Source organism: Arachis hypogaea, chromosome 11 (assembly GCF_003086295.3).
Source record: "Arachis hypogaea cultivar Tifrunner chromosome 11, arahy.Tifrunner.gnm2.J5K5, whole genome shotgun sequence".
NCBI lineage: Eukaryota > Viridiplantae > Streptophyta > Magnoliopsida > Fabales > Fabaceae > Arachis > Arachis hypogaea.
Window position 1 is genome coordinate 47,079,441 of NC_092046.1, and position 23,385 is coordinate 47,102,825.

At 38.4% G+C, this 23,385-nt stretch overlaps 1 protein-coding gene, 1 long non-coding RNA gene and 1 other non-coding gene across 3 annotated transcripts; all 3 read left to right on the forward strand.

Annotated features, from left to right (window-relative positions):
• Positions 1-2,583: 2,583 nt before the first annotated feature.
• On the forward strand, positions 2,584-2,691 carry LOC112725487 (small nucleolar RNA R71). Its single transcript, XR_003164592.1, has one exon. It is a non-coding gene; the product is annotated as a small nucleolar RNA R71 (small nucleolar RNA).
• Positions 2,692-9,707: 7,016 nt separating this feature from the next.
• LOC112723878 (uncharacterized) lies at positions 9,708-13,269 on the forward strand. The gene is made up of 4 exons (XM_025775253.3): positions 9,708-10,247; positions 10,322-10,425; positions 10,535-10,662; positions 13,254-13,269. The coding sequence occupies exons 1-2, from the start codon at positions 9,887-9,889 to the stop codon at positions 10,333-10,335; spliced, it is 375 nt and encodes a 124-aa protein (XP_025631038.1). The 5' UTR covers positions 9,708-9,886; the 3' UTR covers positions 10,336-10,425; positions 10,535-10,662; positions 13,254-13,269.
• Positions 13,270-17,618: 4,349 nt separating this feature from the next.
• On the forward strand, positions 17,619-20,869 carry LOC112723879 (uncharacterized). The gene is made up of 4 exons (XR_003163212.3): positions 17,619-17,847; positions 17,922-18,025; positions 18,135-18,262; positions 20,854-20,869. It is a non-coding gene; the product is annotated as an uncharacterized lncRNA (long non-coding RNA).
• Positions 20,870-23,385: the final 2,516 nt, after the last annotated feature.

Sequence of the window (23,385 nt, forward strand, 5' to 3'; positions counted from 1 at the left end):
CTCGAGCAATAAACAAAAGAATAGAAGAAGAAGAAGAAGAAATATGGAGAGGGAGAGGGAGATGTGGTTTCGGCCAAGAGGAGTGTAGAGGGGTGTGTTGTGTGAATTTGATGAAGAATGGAGGTCTTTATATAGGGAAGGGAGGGGGGAAAGGTTTCGGCCATATGGGTGGGTTTGGGTGGGAAATTGGTTTTGAATTTTGAAGGTAGGTGGAGTTTATGAGGTAGGTTTATGGGGAAGAGTGGATGGATGTGAGTGGTGAAGAGGTGATGGGGAAGAGAGATTGAGGTGATTGGTGAAGGGTTTTTGGGGAAGAGTGTTTATGGGGTTGTGTGAAAGAGAGTGGTGAGAAGAGGTGAGTGGAGGTAGGTGGGGATCCTGTGGGGTCCACAGATCCTGAGTGGATCCTGTGGGGTCCACAGATCCTGAGTAGATCCTGTGGGGTTCACAGATCCTGAGGTGTTCAAGGATTTACATCCCTGCACCCCTTAGGCATGTAAAAATGCCTTTGCACCCAACTCTGGGCGTTCAGCGCCAGGTTGGTGGCCATTTTGGGCGTTCAACGCCCATTTGTGTGCCATTTCTGGCGTTGAACGCCAGAACCATGCCTGTTCTGGCGTTCAGCGCCCAGAAGCTGCCCATTTTGGGCGTTTAGCGCCAGAACCATGCTCTGTTCTGGCGCTGAACGCCAGACAGATGCTCCTCCAGGGTGTGATTTTTCTTCTGCTGTTTTTGATTTCGTTTTTAATTTTTATATTTATTTTGTGACGCCACATGATCATGAACCTACAAAGACATATAACTAAGAAAAATATAGTTAGATAAATAAAAATTGGGTTGCCTCCCAACAAGCGCTTCTTTAATGTCAATAGCTTGACAGTGGGCTCTCATGGAGCCTCACAGATGTGCAGAGCTTTGTTGAGACTCTCCAACACCAAACTTAGAGTTTGGATATGGGAGTTCAACACCAAACTTAGAGTTTGGTTGTGGCCTCCCAACACCAAACTTAGAGTTTGACTGTGGGGGCTCTGGTTGACTCTGCTTTGAGAGAAGCTTTTTCTGCTTCCTCTCCATGGTTGCAGAGGGAGATCCTTGAGTTTTGAACACAAGGGAGTTCTCATTCCATTGAAGGACTATTTCACCTCTGTCAACATCAATCACAGCTCTTGCTGTGGCAAGGAAGGGTCTTCCTAGGATGATGGATTCATACTCTTCCTTTCCAGTATCCAGGACTATGAAATCAGCAGGGATGTAAAGGCCTTCAACCTTTACTAACACGTCCTCTACTTGTCCATAAGCCTGTTTTCTTGAACTGTCTGCCATCTCTAATGAGATTTTAGCAGCTTGCACCCTATAGATTCCCAGTTTCTCTATTACAGAGAGGGGCATGAGGTTTATTCCTGAACCAAGGTCACATAGAGCCTTAAAGATCATGGTGCCTATGGTACAGGGTATTATGAACTTTCCAGGATCCTGTCTCTTTTGAGGCAATGTCAGTTGATCCAGATCACTTAGTTCATTGATGAACAAGGGAGGTTCAACTTCCCAAGTATCAATGCCAAATAATTTGGCATTCAGCTTCATGATTGTACCAAGAAACTTGGCAATTTGCTCTTCAGTAACATCCTCATTCTCTTCAGAAGAGGAATACTCATCAGAGCTCATGAAGGGCATAAGGAGGTTTAATGGAATCTCTATAGTCTCTAGATGAGCCTCAGAGTCCTTTGGTTCCTCAGAGGGAAGCTCCTTATTGATCACTGGATGTCCCAGGAGGTCTTCCTCCTTGGGATTCACGTCCTCTCCTCTCCTCACAGGTTCGGCCATGGTGCTTATGTCAATGGCCTTGCACTCTCCTTTTGGATTCTCTTCTGTATTGCTTGGGAGAGTACTAGGAGGGATTTCAGTGATCCTTTTACTCAGCTGGCCCACTTGTGCTTCCAGATTTCTAATGGAAGATCTTGTTTCGTTCATGAAACTTACAGTGGCCTTAGACAGATCAGAGACTAAGTCTGCCAAATTAGAAGTGTTTTGTTCAGAGTTCTCTGTCTGTTGCTGAGTGGATGATGGAAAAGGTTTATTATTGTTAAACCTGTTTCTTCCACCATTATTAAAGCCTTGTTGAGGCTTTTGATCCTTCCATGAGAAATTTGGATGATTTCTCCATGATGAGTTATAGGTGTTTCCATAAGGTTCACCTAAGTAATTCACCTCTGCTATTGCAGGGTTCTCAGGATCATAAGCTTCTTCTTCATAAGAAGCCTCTTGAGTACTGTTGGATGCAGCTTGCATTCCATGCAGACTCTGAGAGATCATATTGACTTGCTGAGTCAATAATTTATTCTGAGCCAATATGGCATTCAGAGTATCAACTTCAAGAACTCCCTTCTTCATAGGCGTCCCATTACTCACAGGATTCCTTTCAGAAGTGTACATGAACTGGTTATTAGCAACCATGTCAATGAGTTCTTGAGCTTCTGCAGGCGTTTTCTTTAGGTGAATGGATCCACCTGTAGAAGTGTCCAGTGACATCTTTGATAGCTCAGATAAACCATCATAGAATATATCCAGGATGGTCCATTCTGAAAGCATGTCAGAAGGACACTTTTTGGTCAACTGTTTGTATCTTTTCCAAGCTTCATAGAGGGATTCACCTTCTTTCTGTCTGAAGGTTTGAACATCAGCTCTAAGCTTGCTCAGCTTTTGAGGAGGAAAGTACTTGGCTAAGAAAGCCGTAACCAGCTTATCCCAAGAGTTCAGGCTGTCTTTGGGTTGAGAGTCCAACCATAATCTAGCTCTGTCTCTTACAGCAAAAGGGAAAAGCATGAGCCTGTAGACTTCAGGATCTACTCCATTAGTCTTAACAGTATCACATATCTGCAAGAATTCAGTTAAGAACTGAAAAGGATCTTCAGATGGAAGTCCATGAAACTTGCAGTTCTGCTGCATCAGAGAAACTAATTGAGGTTTCAGCTCAAAGTTGTTTGCTCCAATGGCAGGAATGGAGATGCTTCTTCCATGTAAATTAGAATTAGGTGCAGTAAAGTCACCAAGCATCTTCCTTACATTATTATTATTTTCTGCTGCCATTTCCTCTTCCTGTTCGAAAATTTCTGAAAGGTTATCTCTGGATTGTTGTATTTTAGCTTCTTTTAATTTTCTCTTCAGAGTCCTTTCAGGTTCTGGATCTGCTTCAACAAGAATGTTCTTGTCCTTGCTCCTGCTCATATGACAAAGAAGAGGGCACAGAATAATAATAATAATAATAATAGAGATCCTTTATACCACAGTATAGGGATCCCTATGTGAGTAGAAGAAGAGGGGGAGATAAAGAATGTAATATAATGGAAGAAACACAACTGTGAGGATGGCAGAGATGTGAGATGAGATGTTAGTAGATGAATAAATAAATAGAATAAGGTGAGAAAGAAGGAATTTTCGAAAATGATTTTTTTGAAAAAGAGTTAGTGATTTTTTGAAAATAGTTTTTGAAAAATGTTAGTAATTTTCGAAAATTAAGATTTAAAAATTAAAATAATTAATAAATAAAAAATAAATTTTAAAAAAGGGGGAAGATATTTTCGAAAATGAGAGAGAGAGAGTTAGTTAGGTAGTTTTGAAAAAGTTAAAAAAAAAACAAAAAGTTAGTTAGTTAGTTGAAACAAATTTTGAAAAGATAAGAAGTTAGGAAGTTAGAGAAGATATTTTGAAATCAAATTTTTTGAAAAAGATAAGAAGATATTTTTGAAAAGATATGATTGAAATTGTTTTTGAAAAAGATTTGATTTTTAAAATCACAATTAATGACTTGATTCATAAGAAATCACAAGATATGATTCTAGAACTCAAAGTTTGAATCTTTCTTAACAAGCAAGTAACAAACTTGAAATTTTTGAATCAAAACATTAATTGTTATTGTTATTTTCGAAAATTTGGTATAAAAAGAAGAAAAAGATTTTTGAAAAATATTTTTGAAATTTTCGAAAATAACTAAGAATTTTGAAAAAGATTTTATTTTTGAAAAAGATTTTGAAAAAGATAAGATTTTCAAATTGAAAATTTGATTTGACTCATGAGAAACAACTTGATTTTAAAAACTTTTGAAAAAGTCAATCCAAATTTTCGAATTTGATGAGAGAAAAAGGAAAAGATATTTTTTTTATTTTTGAAATTTTTATAAAAAAATATGAAAATTATGCAATGCATGAAATTTTTAGATCAAAACAATGAATGCATGCAATAATGCTATGAATGTCAAAATGAACACCAAGAACATTATGAAGATCATGATAAACATCAAGAACACATTTTTGAAAAATTTTTAATGCAAAGAAAACATGTAAGACACCAAACTTAGAAATCTTTCATGTTTAGACTCTAAGAAATGAAAAATGCACATGTAAAACAAGAAAAGACACAAAACATGAAAACATCAAGATCAAACAAGAAGACTTACCAAGAACAACTTGAATATCATGAAGAACACTATGAATGCATGATATTTTCGAAAAATGCAAGATGCACATGCAATTGACACCAAACTTATGATATGACTCAAGACTCAAACAAGAAACAGAAAAATATTTTTGATTTTTATGATTTTCTAATTTTTTTTTGTATATATTTTTTTTTCGAAAATTAATTGAAAAAAGAAAAAATAAGGATTCCAAAATTTTTAACATGAATTCCAGGAATCTTGCATTCTTAGTCTAAAGCTTCAGTCCAGGAATTAGACATGGCTCACTAGCCAGCCAAGCTTTCAATGAAAGCTCCGGTCCAAAACACTAGACATGGCCAATGGCCAGCCAAGCTTCAGCATGTAATTCAGACATGACACGCCCGACATACTCATTCCCAAAGGAATTAGACATGGCTTTACAGCCAGCCAGGCTTCAACATGCTTCATGAAACACTAGAATTCATTCTTAAAAATTTTGAATCTAAAAAATTTTTGAAAACATTTTTTTTTTATTATATTCGAAAACAGATGAGAAAATTTTAGAAATATTTTTGAAAAAATTTTTTTGAAAATAAAATAAAAGGAAAATTACCTAATCTGAGCAACAAAATGAACCGTCAGTTGTCCATACTCGAGCGATCCCCGGCAACGGCGCCAAAAACTTGGTGCACGAAATTGTGATATCCAGGCTCAAACAATCCCTCGCAACGTGAGCAACTTGGTACGTGCAATCGTGATTACACTTTGATTATGTAAAATTCATGGCTCTTTCTTTCCCTGGCAATGGTGCCAAGAACATGGTGCCAATACCATGGTTCACAACTTCGATACAACTAACCAGCAAGTGCACTGGGTCGTCCAAGTAATACCTTACGTGAGTAAGGGTCGAATCCCACGGAGATTGTCGGTATGAAGCAAGCTATGGTCACCTTGCAAATCTCAGTTAGGTAGATATAAATTGATAATGATGTTTTCGAATAATAAATAATAGAATAGGGATAGAGGTACTTATGTAAATCATTGGTAGGAATTTCAGATAAGCGAATGGAGATGCTTTTCGTTCCTCTAAACCTCTGCTTTCCTGCTATCTTCATCCAATCAGTCTTACTCCTTTCCATGGCTGGCTTTATGCAAGGGCATCACCATTGTCAGTGGCTACATCCCCTCCTCTCAGTGAAAAATTTGCTCACATGCTCTGTCACAGCACGGCTAATCATCTGTCGGTTCTCGATCATGCTGGAATAGGATTCACCCTCCTTTTGCGTCTGTCACTAACGCCCAGCAATCGCGAGTTTGAAGCTCGTCACAGTCATTCAATCATTGAATCCTACTCGGAATACCACAGACAAGGTTTAGACCTTCCAGATTCTCTTGAATGCTGCCATCATTCTAGCATACGCCACGAAGATTCTGGTTAGGAGATCTAAGAGATATTCATTCTAGCTTATTTCATGTAGAACGGAAGTGTTTGTCAGGCACGTGTTCATAGGGGAGAATGGTGATGAGCGTCACACATAATCATCACCTTCATCACGTTCTTGGGTGCGAATGGATATCTTAGAAGCGAAATAAGATGAATTGAATAGAAAACAGTAGTACTTTGCATTAATCTTTGAGGAACAGCAGAGCTCCACACCTTAATCTATGGAGTGTAGAAACTCTACCATTTGAAAATACATAAGTGAGAGTCTAGGCATGGCCGAGATGGCCAGCCCCTCTGATCTAGGATAGCATACAACTGATCAAAAGATACCTAATACAATAGTAAAAGGTCCTATTTATAATAAACTAGTTACTAGGGTTTACAGAAGTAAGTAATTGATGCATAAATCCACTTCCGGGGCCCACTTGGTGTGTGCTTGGGCTGAGCTTAAGTGTTGCACGTGTAGAGGTCCTTCTTGGAGTTGAACGCCAGCTTTTGTGCCAGTTTGGGCGTTCAACTCTGGTTTTGGCTCCTTTTCTGGCGCTGGACGCCAGATTTGGGTAGAAAGTTGGCGTTGAATGCCAGTTTACGTCATCTATTCTTGGCCAAAGTATGGACTATTATATATTGCTGGAAAGCCTTGGATGTCTTCTTTCCAACGCAATTGGAAGCGCGCCATTTCGATTTCTGTAACTCCAAAAAATCCACTTTGAGTGCAGGGAGGTCAGAATCCAACAGCATCAGCAGTCCTTCTTCAACCTCTGAATCTGATTTTTGCTTAAGTCCCTCAATTTCAGCCAGAAAATACCTGAAATCACAGAAAAACACACAAACTCATAGTAAAGTCCAGAAATGTGAATTTAACATAAAAACTAATGAAAACATCCCTAAAAGTAACTAGATCCTACTAAAAACATACTAAAAACAATGCCAAAAAGCGTATAAATTATCCGCTCATCACATACCCTTGTGCATACGCACGCTTTTAAAAGATTGAGTGGAGTGTGCACACTGCACTATTTTTCCAAATATCTTGTTTTCCATTAATTGAATTCTTGATAAGCCTGTTACCCTCCAAAACTACTATTTTGAATAAAATTCATTATTTCTACACTATGGATCATTATTCTAGGTTTTTCCAAAACTCTTGAAAATTATTTTTTTAGCTTGATAGGTGGATTTTTGGGTAAGTGAAGTATGATTAGGGTTGTGAAGAAGATAACTTGATGAAGAAAGAGGTAAAGTAGATGATGTTGAATAAAGAAGTACTGTAATGTTATATATGCTGTGAGTTGTGGTAAATTCATGATGTATAATAATACGATGATTAATGATTGAACTGAGATGGGATAAATTCTTGTTTGTGATACCTGGGTAGTAGCAAGGATTGTGGTTCGTCCCCTTGCTCCGGGTCAGTGTCTGAGATGTGATAATAATGGTAATTGATTAAGAATGAATGAATGTATGTTTGTGATACCTGGGTAGTAGCAAGGATTGTGGTTCATCCCGCTTACTCCAGGTTATTGATTGTGACGCCTGGGTAGTAGCAGCAGTAGTGGATTATTCCACTTGCTCCAAGTTGAGCTTTTAAACACCCGCCTGAGTAGTAGTGGTAGTAGTGGTTCTTCCACTCACTCTGGGTTAAGCGGGTAGTAGCAAGTGGGTTGTAGCTCAAACCCACTTGCTCTGCAATTGGTGTTTCTATCCATGGTTAGCTACCAAGATGGGTAGGGTTGGCTATATAACTGACAAATGATATCATCAGCCATAGGACAGGCATGCATCATAAGTATTTGTGTGTCTTATTTGATTTTGCATTAATTGAGCTTTCCTATGTGATTATTATGCTAAATTTTCTACCTGCTATAATTGTATTCTACTTATATCTGCTTTTTCTGTATTTTGATTGTCTGTGCTATGGAGTTCTGGAGGAATGGAGGAAGGCGAGAAGCTAAAGAATCAAGTTAGGTTGAGTTAGAGTTTTGAACCCTTAACTACCCCACTTTGTTTATGGATTATTTATGGTTCTAAAGATTAGTTTTAAGTTTGAATCTTTTGTCGGAAGTTCTAGGATTGCCTTCGGCTTTCCTAGGACCTTATATATTAGTTATGTGGGCACTGATACCATGCTGAGAACCTCTGATTCTCATACCATATATATGTTGTTGTTTTCAGATGCAAGTCGAGAGGCACCTCGATAAGCGTCTGGAGTTCTTTCTGCAAGCAAAGTGTTATATCTTGGGACTCTATATTTTGAGCTTATATGTTTATTATTCTGTATTTAGATTCTCCTCTGTATGTTTAACTTTATTTTGTCCCTCTTAGAGGTCGATGTGGAGAAACAGGTTGTTGTTTTATCTGTTTTGGAATATTTTAGGTTATGTATATTTATGTAAATATTCTCCTGCCAACCTTGGCTTCGCAGGTTTAGCCTAGATCTTGAATATTTGTATCTTTTGACACTCCCTTTTTATTATTCATATATATATATTACATTTCTTCATATGCAAGTTTTTCGTTTACATGAGCATTGCGCTCTTTGTTTTAAACTTTCTTTCAAAGGCTCCTCGTTACAAAATTCTTTTCAACTATTATTATGTATATATTTTATTTTTAGAGGTCATAATACCTCGCCACCTCTGCTTTATGAATCGAGCGTAGAATTCTGTGTGGTAGAGTGTTACATTATGGTATCAGAGTAGTTTGTTCCTGTAGAGCCTGAGGGATGGACTGACTATGCTTCTGAGCATATTGTGGCTGTGTGCATATGCTATTTAGGATGTCTGCTTGACATGTATAGCATAAAAGCTCATGAGCATTACCTTTGGAGATTCGAAGCACTAGACTTGAGATATTAAGACTGATCACCTTAATATCAATTATTCAGTGTGGATAGGAGCCAAAGGGCATCTTGTGGACGCAAGTGAGGTGATATGGTTGATTTTCTCTACTGCTGCTATGGAAGCTACTGCTGAAGGGATGGAGCACGGAGATTGCGAGGACATTAGGACTGTTAGGCTGAGAAGGAGAAGTTGCAGGAGATAAGCCATTGTAGAGATTGACAAAAGGTTGAGGTAACTTCAATAATCGAATTTATAGAGCAGTGTGTGATGTAGAACCTTTGAAAAGTCTTATTATGATCAAGTCTCAAAATTATATAGTTATTTATAGCCTTAATTTCAGAAATTATTTTATTAAAGATAATTAAGGCAGATTGTGATTTATTGAATTTGAGACAAGTTATGATTTATTATCCAATTTGATAATTATTGGATTATTTTCTATAATTATATTATAAAGTTGGTAGTTGCGAAATAATAAGGATTTTATATGATTTGGACTAGATAAGTAATATTTTAAATATTAATACTGCTACTTTGGAAAAATAAAGGGGTTTAATTATATTATTTCTAATTATTTTGATTTGGGCATTTTATGAAAAATAATTTATGAAATTGATGAGCAAATAGTATTTTCTATACATAATTAGTGTTGGATTTAATTTGGGTTTCAATTACTATATTATTTCCAATTTTATGTGGAATTACCCTAATGCCCTTAACCCTAATTTTCAAAATGAAACCCTAACCCAGTAACCCGTACCCGACCCGGTTTCCTCCTCACCTAACCTAACAGCAGCAAACACACACGCAGAACCCTCCAACGGAAACAGAGCAGAGAGTGAGAGGCTGAGTTGTGGCTGATGAGAGGAGGCGGGAAGCCCACCGCGTCGTGCCGCCGCGTCGTCACCAGTCTTGCTCGCCCTGCCACCGTGAAGCTCGTCCCTGCCATGGTCTGTCACCGCTGTCAGCGTCGCGCAGAGGGGAACTCACCGCGTCGCTGTCACCTATAAGCCGCGCTGTTGCCCGTGCCGCCGCTAGTCCACCTTGGAGCCAACGTCGAGCTCGCGGGTGAGGGGGAGACACAGCGCCGCCGACTTCGCCAGCCTTTCGCCGTCGAATCCTCCTTGCCGTCGCCGTTCGAATCGCGACCTGGAGAGGGAGGAGATGCGAGCCATGGCCGGAGGGGAGAAGACGCCGTGTCTGGAAGCCGCCGTCGTCCTCGCCACAGGGTCAGCCGCTGTCATGTATGGCAGAGCCAGAAGAAGAGAGTTCGGGAGCAGAACAGGCGAGAGAGATCTGAGGCTGGGTTGGGAGTCCAACCACCGCGTCCAGCCGCCGTTTGTGTCGCCGGCGCTGCCTTCGCCGGAGCTGCCACCGTCAAAAAGGGATTCATGCCGCCGCAGGTGTCGCTGCCGGAGAAGGGAGCTGCATCTCTGTGACTCCGGCCGCCGGGAGTGGTTCCGTGACTTCTGGGACCGCCGCCGAAGCCTCTGGCTGTTTCTGCCGTCACCGGAGAATCCTGCCGGTAAGGTTTTAAGTATTGGGTTTCGTTTCTCTTGAGTTTCCGGAAACGTTACAATCACTGTATATTGATTTCAGTCGCCGGAGTCTGATCACCGTTGCCGCCTAGGATGGCTCCTGGGGCTGCCGCCGAACCGGTTCAGAGACCGCCGTTGTTTCGGTTCAGCTGTTCCTTCGGTTCGGTAAGCGTTTCGATCTGAAAGGCCTCCAGTTACTGCTCTATTATGCGTTGAGGAGTTGTAGCATTTGTTGTTATCAGAGTTAATATCGGTTATTATATATTGTGATTAGAGTCGTTGTGGTTGCTGAGAAAACGGTTTGGAGCTGAGGTTTTGGTAGCCGGGATTTTGATTGTTGATTTCGGGTCGATGCGGAAAGGACTCGGTGACGCGTTTGAGTTATGGAATTTGCGTTTTGAGGTAGGGGCGCTTTCCAAAAACTATAGTTTATTGTTGGAATTATTACATATGGGTACTGATGTGAGATATTGTGTATTTGGTGATTGTATCTGCCTTATGTATTATTTGATTGACTCGAATGATTATGGATGTTGGTTTGGCCGAATTGTTGTGTGGCTTGTGAAATGTAATGTTTGAAATTGATTCTTTAAAGATTTGAAATGAGTTTAATCCGTTGAGGATTGGTTTGAATTGAGTCAATTATTTTGATGATGTGGAAGATAGAATACTCTTGAAATTCAGCCTGTGTTGCTTTAATTGATTTGGTTTTGATAAATGATTTATTGCTGAACCGATTCTTTAAAGCTTTGGAAATGAGTTAAATCGGTTGATATTGAGTTGATTTTTGAAATGGCTTCCTTGAGATATGCCACTGAGGCGACTGTTGGATTTAGCTTGCTTTTGAATTGATTTCTGGTTTTGAGCTGTTGAAAAGGAATGAGAAACGGTTTAGTTGGGACCCGAAACGGGTGGCAAAAGTCCAAGTTTTAGGGGAGGTGCTGCCGAAATTTCTATAGAATCCGAGTCCTTATTTGAAATGTTAATTGGGGAATTTTGAGTTTAATGCCTTTCCTATCTATTTTGAGGATTGTGAAATTATGGCTTCTTTATTACCTTTACTTAGAGCAATTAAGAAAGCAATGAAGTTATGCTTTGAAAGAATTATTGAAAAGAGAATCATGATTTATCCTTATTTTCCAAGAAGAACAGTATGTCTTTGGGTACAAGTCATTTGAAAGAGAATTTTGCTTTGAGGCTGTTTTAAAAGGTAAAACGGGTTTATGTTTTTCTCTGTTAAACACAAAGATTGTCCCTTGGGAGAGTTTTCGTGATTTTAAAAGGAATTGGATTTCGATTGATGAGCCTCATTATTTTGACGTTTTAAATAAGATTCAAAGTATCTTTTGAACTCTAGTTTAACACAACAAAAATGATTCTCTTATCAGTTTGAAACGCTTCAGATTTAATTATGGAATTGAAGCCGGTTTTTGTTTAAGTAAAGGGAATGGTTTTGAAAGAAGTAAAGATTACGTGACTCGGTTTGGCTTAGATCCTATTTTCTTACTCAAATCAGAAAGCCAATGTTTTAATGATTTTAAATGATTTTGGCGAAATGAGATATGTTATTCTCCCCTAAAGACTTGGGACTCTGCCGAGAAACTTTGTTATAAAATCCCATTGTTGAATGGATGATTTTGAGTGTCTCCAAAAAGAATCTTTAACTTGCCATGGTTATGGAAGTTTGGAAAGAGGATGCCGAGAGTGGCATTGTTTTCAAAGGGAAATTTACCTTGAGTAAAAGTGGCTTATGAGCCTAAAATGATTTGAGAAATGAGATCTTTAAAGCCAAGGCTGAAAAGAGTTAAAACTCGATTTCAAAGTGAAATGAATTGAGGAAATGATTTATGGCTTAAATGCCGACTTTATGAATTTAATGATGTTGAATGGTGGAAGTGCTGTTTTGTTGTGAGCCGGAATGGCTGTGTATGATTATACATATTGGTTGGTTTTGGATTGAACCGTGAGCCGGAATGGCTGTGTATGATATGAATATTGGCTGGTTCTGGACTGAACCGTGAGCCGGATGGCTGAGATGGATGTTGATCCATGGATGAGATTGAATGCATGTTTATGCTGAATCATTGATAAATGTGAATGTTGCACTTCCACTATCTGAGATACGAGTTTCCCTGGGTAGTAGCAGTGGCTAGCCACCACGTGCTCCAGGTCGAGACTTGATACTCTGTTGACCCTATGTCGTAAGTGTGGCCGGGCACTGTGAAAGGCCCGGATGAGCTCGCCCCCATAAATATTCACCAGTGATGGTGATGGATAAATATTCACCAGTGATGGTGATGGATAAATATTCACCAGTGAGGGTGATGGATATGGATCATGATTATGATCAAGTTTATGATGAGTATAACTCGAGTTGGGGATGCACGACAGAGGGACAGTCCAATGGTTAGCTACCAGGACTTGTCGGGTTGGCTCTATAACCGACAGATGATATCATCAGCCATTAGGGACAGGCATGCATCATATGCATTTGTGTGACATTGGTTGGGTGTGCATATTATACTTGGTTTGCCTATGTGATTAATTGCTAACTGTTCTACTTGTAATAACTGTTTGTTTGTGCTTGAACTTCCTATCTGTGTTTGCATCTGGGACTCTGTTGGACTGTGGTGATTGGTTGATGGTTGGATTGTTTGGGCCTAGGGCCGTGGTTGGAATGAGATGAACCGATGGTTGATTTCGGTTTTGTGTTTCTGGTTTGGAATAAAATATGAAAGGCTATTTTGTTCAGTATAGATAAACCGTTTTGAAAGGCTTTTGAGTTTTTGAGAATTGAACGGTTCCTCTTTTAGAAAGGATTTCCGACTTTACTTTTATTGGAAACTGTTGTTTTTAAAAAGAGGCAAAAGACGGTTATTAATCACTGATGCGGTTATCTTCACGTATCCTATTATAGTAATTCCCAAAAACCCTCTACTGAGAACCCTTTCGAGGATGATGTTCTCACCCCCCTTACATTTTTCCCCTTTCAGGATATGGGCGCAGAAGCTACGAAGAGTTTATTTAGTTATTGATATGTTCTGTATTGATATAGATTATTTATTGTACCCTCGCCTTTATCTTGATATATTTTGTGAGAGGGATAGGGATTGTATTGGTTAATGCTTGTAAATATATATATATATATATATATATATATATATATATATATATATGTATATATGGATGTACTCTTTATGAGTTTTGTAAGTTGTATGGTATTTATGGATGTACGTTATTGAACGAAAGAATTTTTGGGAGCGGTATTGCGGTTAATGTTTTAAACAGGCTCATATTTTAGTACTAAATAATGTAAAAGTCGTCGTAATGTCCGAGCTATCAAAGGCGCGCAGCCGGAAGCGTGAGCTTTGGTAGTTAGGGTGTTACATTATGGTATCAGAGCAGTTCTTCCTGTAGAGCCTGAGGAATGGACCGACTATGCTTCAGTTGCATACTCTGAGTGTTTGTCATGCATTAGGTCTTGTCGAAAGACGAGAATTAGAGCTTTACGCACATGACGGTCTATTGATTAACGCTGTTAGTCTTGCGTTGCATAATTCCTGATATTAAGTTTGGCCGGCTTAATACTAGTGAAATATGTATATGAAAGCACTGATGGGTTATCATAGATGAAATCCTAGTTTTGAGTAAAGCGAATCGCGGGTTTTGGAAAAGTTGGAAACTACTTCTCGAGGCTATTCAGTTGTGTGTCTTGAATTCTGTTCGAGTTGACATGTTCTTTCATATCCTAACTTGAAGTTCTTATTTGCTAGACCTTTTGAAGAGTAATTTGATGTCTTCACTCTATTCCTCTATCCATATGTATTCTTGTTTGACCTTAAGTGCATATGCTGGTTTAAGATCTTTGTTGCATCTATCTTCCTCTGTTTGAGTTCTTCTTGATTCAAGTATTCTTTGATATGGCCTTGAACCTGTCTTAATGTGCTGTGACTTTTAACTCCGGATTCTGAGTCCATTCTTTGAGAAATTGTTGATTCAGTTTTTCTCTTACTTGACAGTGATCACAGCCAATTTTGAGATTTTATAAATTGCTGTTGATTAGATATATGCTTTTCTATATATGAGACTTTGAAATTATTTATACAGTTTAACAACTATTTCTTTCTAATACTTTGCCTGTACTTTTACTGGTTTACGCAATTGTACTTATTTTAAAAGTAAATTTTGACCTTCTAGTAATTTTACTATAGTTCCAATGGACATCTTTATTTGATTGTGTATTTGGATATTTTCTGAAATACTGGAAAGAAAGAATTTTTCGCTTTCATTCCGGTTGAGTTTCGTTTGATAAGCTTTACTTAACTTATTTTGAATTGAGTTTGGTTTAGCATACTACATAGTTTATGCCATTGTTGTTCTTTTGAAAATGTTGGATTCATAGCTTCTTCTTATGAACGGACTGGTTCCTTCTTAAGCTTTTCACCTCTATGAATGTCATACGTGATTCTGTTTTTAACTAATCTTTTACATCTTGTGAACATTACCATTGATCTTGGTTTGTCCCCTCTTGTGAATCTCATCCTTATGTGGGTCAGTTTGATTCGTTTCAGGATAGTACATTGTTTATTCTCCCATTATCTCTACAAGAGTTTTTAGTTAAAGATTTATCATTGAAGAATTACAAATGATTGAGTTGTCTTTTCTATGACTTTTGTATTCTTTTGGATCAATTTAAAACTTGTTTGATATTTCATGCTTAGTGGATCTTGTTTGAACTACTCTAATTTAAGATCCTTTCTTGCAAGGCTTGATTCCTTTTTAGTACATCTTAAACTTCTTGAATGTTCTTCTGAGATGGAGATTTCAAGAACACTTTTGGAGTATTGTTTTGGACTTTTTAAAGAAGTTTTGAATTCTCTTGTAAGAAGTTTTAAACGGAATTTATTTTTTGTTTCTTGATTTAGATTGAAACCATTGTTCAATATTGATGAAGTTAATTTAAAAATCGGCATGCGCTATTTTAAATGAGGTTTTGGAAAGTTTCCTTGTTTAGTGGAAACCGGTTTGTTTGTAACGCACCACTTATTTCCTTACCAGATTGTAAGCAAATTTTTATCTCGGAGTTTCTTTTCTAAAAAGAGTTTAACTTCCTCTTTCGTACTTGCTATAAATGTTATACAGGCTTGTTTGAATATGAAATTTTGAGAATTTCGAACAAGCATCTGATTATTTCCGAGTTTTTATGAACTGCTTTTGGTTAAGTTGTGCATTTAATTATCTTTCTAAAATATTTGAGGAAATATTTTAGCTCTTAGCCAAAGTTGTGTGCATTTGTTTTTGGAACTCTACAAAATCTACTTCAACATGGAATTGTATTGAAGTAAAGCCACATTTATGCTTTTGTTACTCTCTTGAAGGACATTTGTTGCTTAACTTTTCTTTTAGACTGCGAGGTGATTTTCCTGCAAGTTTTCGATTCTTTTAAGAACAATGTATTCAGAAGTATTTTTAATCATGCCCTTGAGTTTTGTGAGCTTTGCCTTGGGTTTGAGATATTCTCTTTTGTAAACCTCATACTTCATCGACTCAGTTTGAGTTTGTTTCAAGCTGATGCGCTGGTTATCTTCTTGTTGATCCTATTGAACTTCTTTGATCTAAGGGTTATCTTTGAAGTTGTCAATTGAATTATGTCTAGCAAACTTTATTGCTTGAACATCCATGTTTATCTGGGATTGGATATATTCTTTCAAATCTATGACTATTGTCTTTGACATCCGTCTCTCCTTTCTAAGATCTCATATTCTTCTGAGTAGACTCGAGAATTGTTTTGATATCACGTGCGACTTGTAGACGTATACGTAACGCGATGAGTTAGTTATTTGAGACGTGATATGTGTATACGGAAGTTAAAGCGGTAGGTGTGCAACGTATGAGTTGTGGGCATTTTGTTCCTTGCGAACAGGTTTGTGATTGTCAGACTTGTGATCGAGTATGGAATTGTAAAGTGGTTGATGGAGTTGGAAAGTTGAAACCTTGAGGTTGATATAAGATTAGTGTGCGGATATTGAGCACATCGTTTTAACTCCATCCTGTTTTCTAGCCTTTGATGCCTTGCCCTACTATCACATGATTGACCCATGTTATCTTTTGCATTGAACCTATCTTGTAACGTTTGCCTGGCAGTTACACTCCTACCTTTGCATCCTTATGCTTATGATAATCAAAGTATTTGAAAATCGTATATATGATTATATTTTGAGATATTTTTGCTTCTTCTTTAAATGTGTTCAAGGGTGAACTGTCATGGAATTTCTTTTATTTTGTATCAATTTTCGAGGGCGAAAATTTTTATAAGGTGGGTAGAATGTAAGACCTAGAACCTTTGAAAAGTCTTATTATGATCAAGTCTCAAAATTATATAGTTATTTATAGCCTTAATTTCAGAAATTATTTTATTAAAGATAATTAAGGCAGATTGTGATTTATTGAATTTGAGACAAGTTATGATTTATTATCCAATTTGATAATTATTGGATTATTTTCTATAATTATATTATAAAGTTGGTAGTTGCGAAATAATAAGGATTTTATATGATTTGGACTAGATAAGTAATATTTTAAATATTAATACTGCTACTTTGGAAAAATAAAGGGGTTTAATTATATTATTTCTAATTATTTTGATTTGGGCATTTTATGAAAAATAATTTATGAAATTGATGAGCAAATAGTATTTTCTATACATAATTAGTGTTGGATTTAATTTGGGTTTCAATTACTATATTATTTCCAATTTTATGTGGAATTACCCTAATGCCCTTAACCCTAATTTTCAAAATGAAACCCTAACCCAGTAACCCGTACCTGACCCGGTTTCCTCCTCACCTAACCTAACAGCAGCAAACACACACGCAGAACCCTCCAACGGAAACAGAGCAGAGAGTGAGAGGCTGAGTTGTGGCTGATGAGAGGAGGCGGGAAGCCCACCGCGTCGTGCCGCCGCGTCGTCACCAGTCTTGCTCGCCCTGCCACCGTGAAGCTCGTCCCTGCCATGGTCTGTCACCGCTGTCAGCGTCGCGCAGAGGGGAACTCACCGCGTCGCTGTCACCTATAAGCCGCGCTGTTGCCCGTGCCGCCGCTAGTCCACCTTGGAGCCAACGTCGAGCTCGCGGGTGAGGGGGAGACACAGCGCCGCCGACTTCGCCAGCCTTTCGCCGTCGAATCCTCCTTGCCGTCGCCGTTCGAATCGCGACCTGGAGAGGGAGGAGATGCGAGCCATGGCCGGAGGGGAGAAGACGCCGTGTCTGGAAGCCGCCGTCGTCCTCGCAGGGTCAGCCGCTGTCATGTATGGCAGAGCCAGAAGAAGAGAGTTCGGGAGCAGAACAGGCGAGAGAGATCTGAGGCTAGGTTGGGAGTCCAACCACCGCGTCCAGCCGCCGTTTGTGTCGCCGGCGCTGCCTTCGCCGGAGCTGCCACCGTCAAAAAGGGATTCATGCCGCCGCAGGTGTCGCTGCCGGAGAAGGGAGCTGCATCTCTGTGACTCCGGCCGCCGGGAGTGGTTCCGTGACTTCTGGGACCGCCGCCGAAGCCTCTGGCTGTTTCTGCCGTCACCGGAGAATCCTGCCGGTAAGGTTTTAAGTATTGGGTTTCGTTTCTCTTGAGTTTCCGGAAACGTTACAATCACTGTATATTGATTTCAGTCGCCGGAGTCTGATCACCGTTGCCGCCTAGGATGGCTCCTGGGGCTGCCGCCGAACCGGTTCAGAGACCGCCGTTGTTTCGGTTCAGCTGTTCCTTCGGTTCGGTAAGCGTTTCGATCTGAAAGGCCTCCAGTTACTGCTCTATTATGCGTTGAGGAGTTGTAGCATTTGTTGTTATCAGAGTTAATATCGGTTATTATATATTGTGATTAGAGTCGTTGTGGTTGCTGAGAAAACGGTTTGGAGCTGAGGTTTTGGTAGCCGGGATTTTGATTGTTGATTTCGGGTCGATGCGGAAAGGACTCGGTGACGCGTTTGAGTTATGGAATTTGCGTTTTGAGGTAGGGGCGCTTTCCAAAAACTATAGTTTATTGTTGGAATTATTACATATGGGTACTGATGTGAGATATTGTGTATTTGGTGATTGTATCTGCCTTATGTATTATTTGATTGACTCGAATGATTATGGATGTTGGTTTGGCCGAATTGTTGTGTGGCTTGTGAAATGTAATGTTTGAAATTGATTCTTTAAAGATTTGAAATGAGTTTAATCCGTTGAGGATTGGTTTGAATTGAGTCAATTATTTTGATGATGTGGAAGATAGAATACTCTTGAAATTCAGCCTGTGTTGCTTTAATTGATTTGGTTTTGATAAATGATTTATTGCTGAACCGATTCTTTAAAGCTTTGGAAATGAGTTAAATCGGTTGATATTGAGTTGATTTTTGAAATGGCTTCCTTGAGATATGCCACTGAGGCGACTGTTGGATTTAGCTTGCTTTTGAATTGATTTCTGGTTTTGAGCTGTTGAAAAGGAATGAGAAACGGTTTAGTTGGGACCCGAAACGGGTGGCAAAAGTCCAAGTTTTAGGGGAGGTGCTGCCGAAATTTCTATAGAATCCGAGTCCTTATTTGAAATGTTAATTGGGGAATTTTGAGTTTAATGCCTTTCCTATCTATTTTGAGGATTGTGAAATTATGGCTTCTTTATTACCTTTACTTAGAGCAATTAAGAAAGCAATGAAGTTATGCTTTGAAAGAATTATTGAAAAGAGAATCATGATTTATCCTTATTTTCCAAGAAGAACAGTATGTCTTTGGGTACAAGTCATTTGAAAGAGAATTTTGCTTTGAGGCTGTTTTAAAAGGTAAAACGGGTTTATGTTTTTCTCTGTTAAACACAAAGATTGTCCCTTGGGAGAGTTTTCGTGATTTTAAAAGGAATTGGATTTCGATTGATGAGCCTCATTATTTTGACGTTTTAAATAAGATTCAAAGTATCTTTTGAACTCTAGTTTAACACAACAAAAATGATTCTCTTATCAGTTTGAAACGCTTCAGATTTAATTATGGAATTGAAGCCAGTTTTTGTTTAAGTAAAGGGAATGGTTTTGAAAGAAGTAAAGATTACGTGACTCGGTTTGGCTTAGATCCTATTTTCTTACTCAAATCAGAAAGCCAATGTTTTAATGATTTTAAATGATTTTGGCGAAATGAGATATGTTATTCTCCCCTAAAGACTTGGGACTCTGCCGAGAAACTTTGTTATAAAATCCCATTGTTGAATGGATGATTTTGAGTGTCTCCAAAAAGAATCTTTAACTTGCCATGGTTATGGAAGTTTGGAAAGAGGATGCCGAGAGTGGCATTGTTTTCAAAGGGAAATTTACCTTGAGTAAAAGTGGCTTATGAGCCTAAAATGATTTGAGAAATGAGATCTTTAAAGCCAAGGCTGAAAAGAGTTGAAACTCGATTTCAAAGTGAAATGAATTGAGGAAATGATTTATGGCTTAAATGCCGACTTTATGAATTTAATGATATTGAATGGTGGAAGTGCTGTTTTGTTGTGAGCCGGAATGGCTGTGTATGATTATACATATTGGTTGGTTTTGGATTGAACCGTGAGCCGGAATGGCTGTGTATGATATGAATATTGGCTGGTTCTGGACTGAACCGTGAGCCGGATGGCTGAGATGGATGTTGATCCATGGATGAGATTGAATGCATGTTTATGCTGAATCATTGATAAATGTGAATGTTGCACTTCCACTATCTGAGATACGAGTTTCCCTGGGTAGTAGCAGTGGCTAGCCACCACGTGCTCCAGGTCGAGACTTGATACTCTGTTGACCCTATGTCGTAAGTGTGGCCGGGCACTGTGAAAGGCCCGGATGAGCTCGCCCCCATAAATATTCACCAGTGATGGTGATGGATAAATATTCACCAGTGATGGTGATGGATAAATATTCACCAGTGAGGGTGATGGATATGGATCATGATTATGATCAAGTTTATGATGAGTATAACTCGAGTTGGGGATGCACGACAGAGGGACAGTCCAATGGTTAGCTACCAGGACTTGTCGGGTTGGCTCTATAACCGACAGATGATATCATCAGCCATTAGAGACAGGCATGCATCATATGCATTTGTGTGACATTGGTTGGGTGTGCATATTATACTTGGTTTGCCTATGTGATTAATTGCTAACTGTTCTACTTGTAATAACTGTTTGTTTGTGCTTGAACTTCCTATCTGTGTTTGCATCTGGGACTCTGTTGGACTGTGGTGATTGGTTGATGGTTGGATTGTTTGGGCCTAGGGCCGTGGTTGGAATGAGATGAACCGATGGTTGATTTCGGTTTTGTGTTTCTGGTTTGGAATAAAATATGAAAGGCTATTTTGTTCAGTATAGATAAACCGTTTTGAAAGGCTTTTGAGTTTTTGAGAATTGAACGGTTCCTCTTTTAGAAAGGATTTCCGACTTTACTTTTATTGGAAACTGTTGTTTTTGAAAAGAGGCAAAAGACGGTTATTAATCACTGATGCGGTTATCTTCACGTATCCTATTATAGTAATTCCCAAAAACCCTCTACTGAGAACCCTTTCGAGGATGATGTTCTCACCCCCCTTACATTTTTCCCCTTTCAGGATATGGGCGCAGAAGCTACGAAGAGTTTATTTAGTTATTGATATGTTCTGTATTGATATAGATTATTTATTGTACCCTCGCCTTTATCTTGATATATTCTGTGAGAGGGATAGGGATTGTATTGGTTAATGCTTGTAAATATATATATATATATGTATATATGGATGTACTCTTTATGAGTTTTGTAAGTTGTATGGTATTTATGGATGTACGTTATTGAACGAAAGAATTTTTGGGAGCGGTATTGCGGTTAAAGTTTTAAACAGGCTCATATTTTAGTACTAAATAATGTAAAAGTCGTCGTAATGTCCGAGCTATCAAAGGCGCGCAGCCGGAAGCGTGAGCTTTGGTAGTTAGGGTGTTACATGTGACAGGAGAACACCGCGTTTATCCATAGCCTAAGGTAGGAATGAAAATGTAAAACTGAAAATGTTAAGCTTAGCATCAAACTTAGAACCAAACCAAGTCAGTCAAAGTAGGGTATTGCCGTTAGAGCTTGCAGAGTTTAGTGAGGCTTTTGGTTGGCATTGGATGAATGATCAAGGTTCTTGGAGATAAACGAATCAGAGTGTGGTAGCGAAAGCGCGTAGATTAGGAAGTCCTTAGGACTACTATATGTTGAACTAAAAGAGGGATTATGCTCATGAACTCGCGTGGCAGACGATATTTTCGACGGCAAAAATTTCTGTTAAGGGTGTAGGATGTAAAACTCGCAAAATTAGCAACTGATTAGCCAATAAATTAATTATTAATTTAAGAAATTAAAAAATTTAATTTTATAGTTTAATGAGATAGAGCTAATTAAAATAAAAATTTTGATACTAATTAGGCAAACCGGGCCCGTATTGGGCCCAAGGCCCAACACAATCATCAAATAAATGAAGAGCTCAGCTCTTCCTTCCCCCAAACAAGAGGGGAAACATGCTGAAAAAACAAGGGAAGGGGGGAAGAACAAAAGAAAACACCAAACCCTTGGCTAAACTTCAAATCCACACAACTTTTGATCCGGAGCTCCAATTGATGAGGCGTCAGCGGCCACGCGTTTGTCTCAAAATTCTCTACAAAGCCCACTAAGTAATTTGGTAAGAAGTTTACATTTTCAATTTCGAATTTCCTCCCCCCAATTTCGAAAATTCAATGTGTGGGTATTGAGATTTTTTATTCTTTGATATTATAGGCTTAAACTAACTTGAGAAAATTATTGGGTTTTTCTCCATTGATACTTGAGAAAGGTAAAGACTCCCAAACTCTTGTAAAATCTGTGATATAATGAAATCTATATTGAGTTAGTGATGTTTATTGGTATTAGATTGAGTTTTGGGTTAATTATTTTAGGCTTGTTGATAGAATTGGAGGTGTCGAAAAGCTGGAATTTGGGCTGTGGTAGATGAATCCTCTATTAGGTGCGCATTTTGGAAGCTTTGGTTTTGTGGAACAGCGACAAATTGTGATGTTCCAGGTTTAATGAGGAATCGACCAAGGTATGGTTTCAATTTCTCGTAACTAAAATAAAATATATCGTGAAAACTTAGGCTAGATAACTTAGGATAGGTTGATTCATGTATTGATGTGTATATTGTGTCAAATTGTTGCAGAAATAGTTGGGTTGATCATTAATGGCAAAAGTGATGGTGGTGGATAATGCAAGTTTGTGGTGTTGGATAAGAACTCCCCAGTTCTTACCCCCTATTCCCACCCCCTTTCAACTACAGGTGCAAAGCTTTATTACGGAGCTATAGGAGCATAAAAGATTATGCTTACAAGTTGAGTTGTTAGAATTTATTTTCCCCTCATTGTTTATTCTTTTGGTTTTTAGAGGAGTAGGACTTGTAATTGAGGTTCTTTGACTAAGTCTATGTATATAAAGCGATGTAAATATATATATATATATATACTTTTGTGATTAAGTGATTTAAAATAAAGAATCTGTGTTTTTTTAATTAAAAGTTCTGGTTCGTATTTGCGAAGGCTCAATATTAAATAAAGATTGTATAAAATAAAAAAATTTAGAGGTAAGTCACGCTTGAACTTTTGGTACGATCATGATGTGCTAAAAGTTAGGGTGTTACATTATGGTATTAGAGCAGTTTGTTCCTGTTAGAGCCTTGGGAATGGACTGACTATGCTTCACTGCATACTCTGAGTGTCTGTCATGCGATAGGACTAGTCTTAATGACAAGAATTTAGATTTTATATGCATGATTGTCTATTGATTAATACTGTTAGTCGACCGTTGGATCTCTCATGGTATTAGGAGGGCCAACTTAATACTGATGATTTGTGTATCTAGAAACACTAATAGGTTGTCATAGACGAAATAGAATTAATAGGTTATGCGAATCATGAAGTTTGGGAACGTTAGGAGTTATTTTTCAAAGGTCCGTTCAGTTTCGACCTACAATTCTTGTCGCAAGAGTTGGCACATCGTTTCTTGATTTACCATCTTAATTGGAGTTCTTTGTTTTGGATATTTTCTCTGAACCATGCTTTGATTTCTTTCTTACCATATTCCATCATTCGCATATATTTTT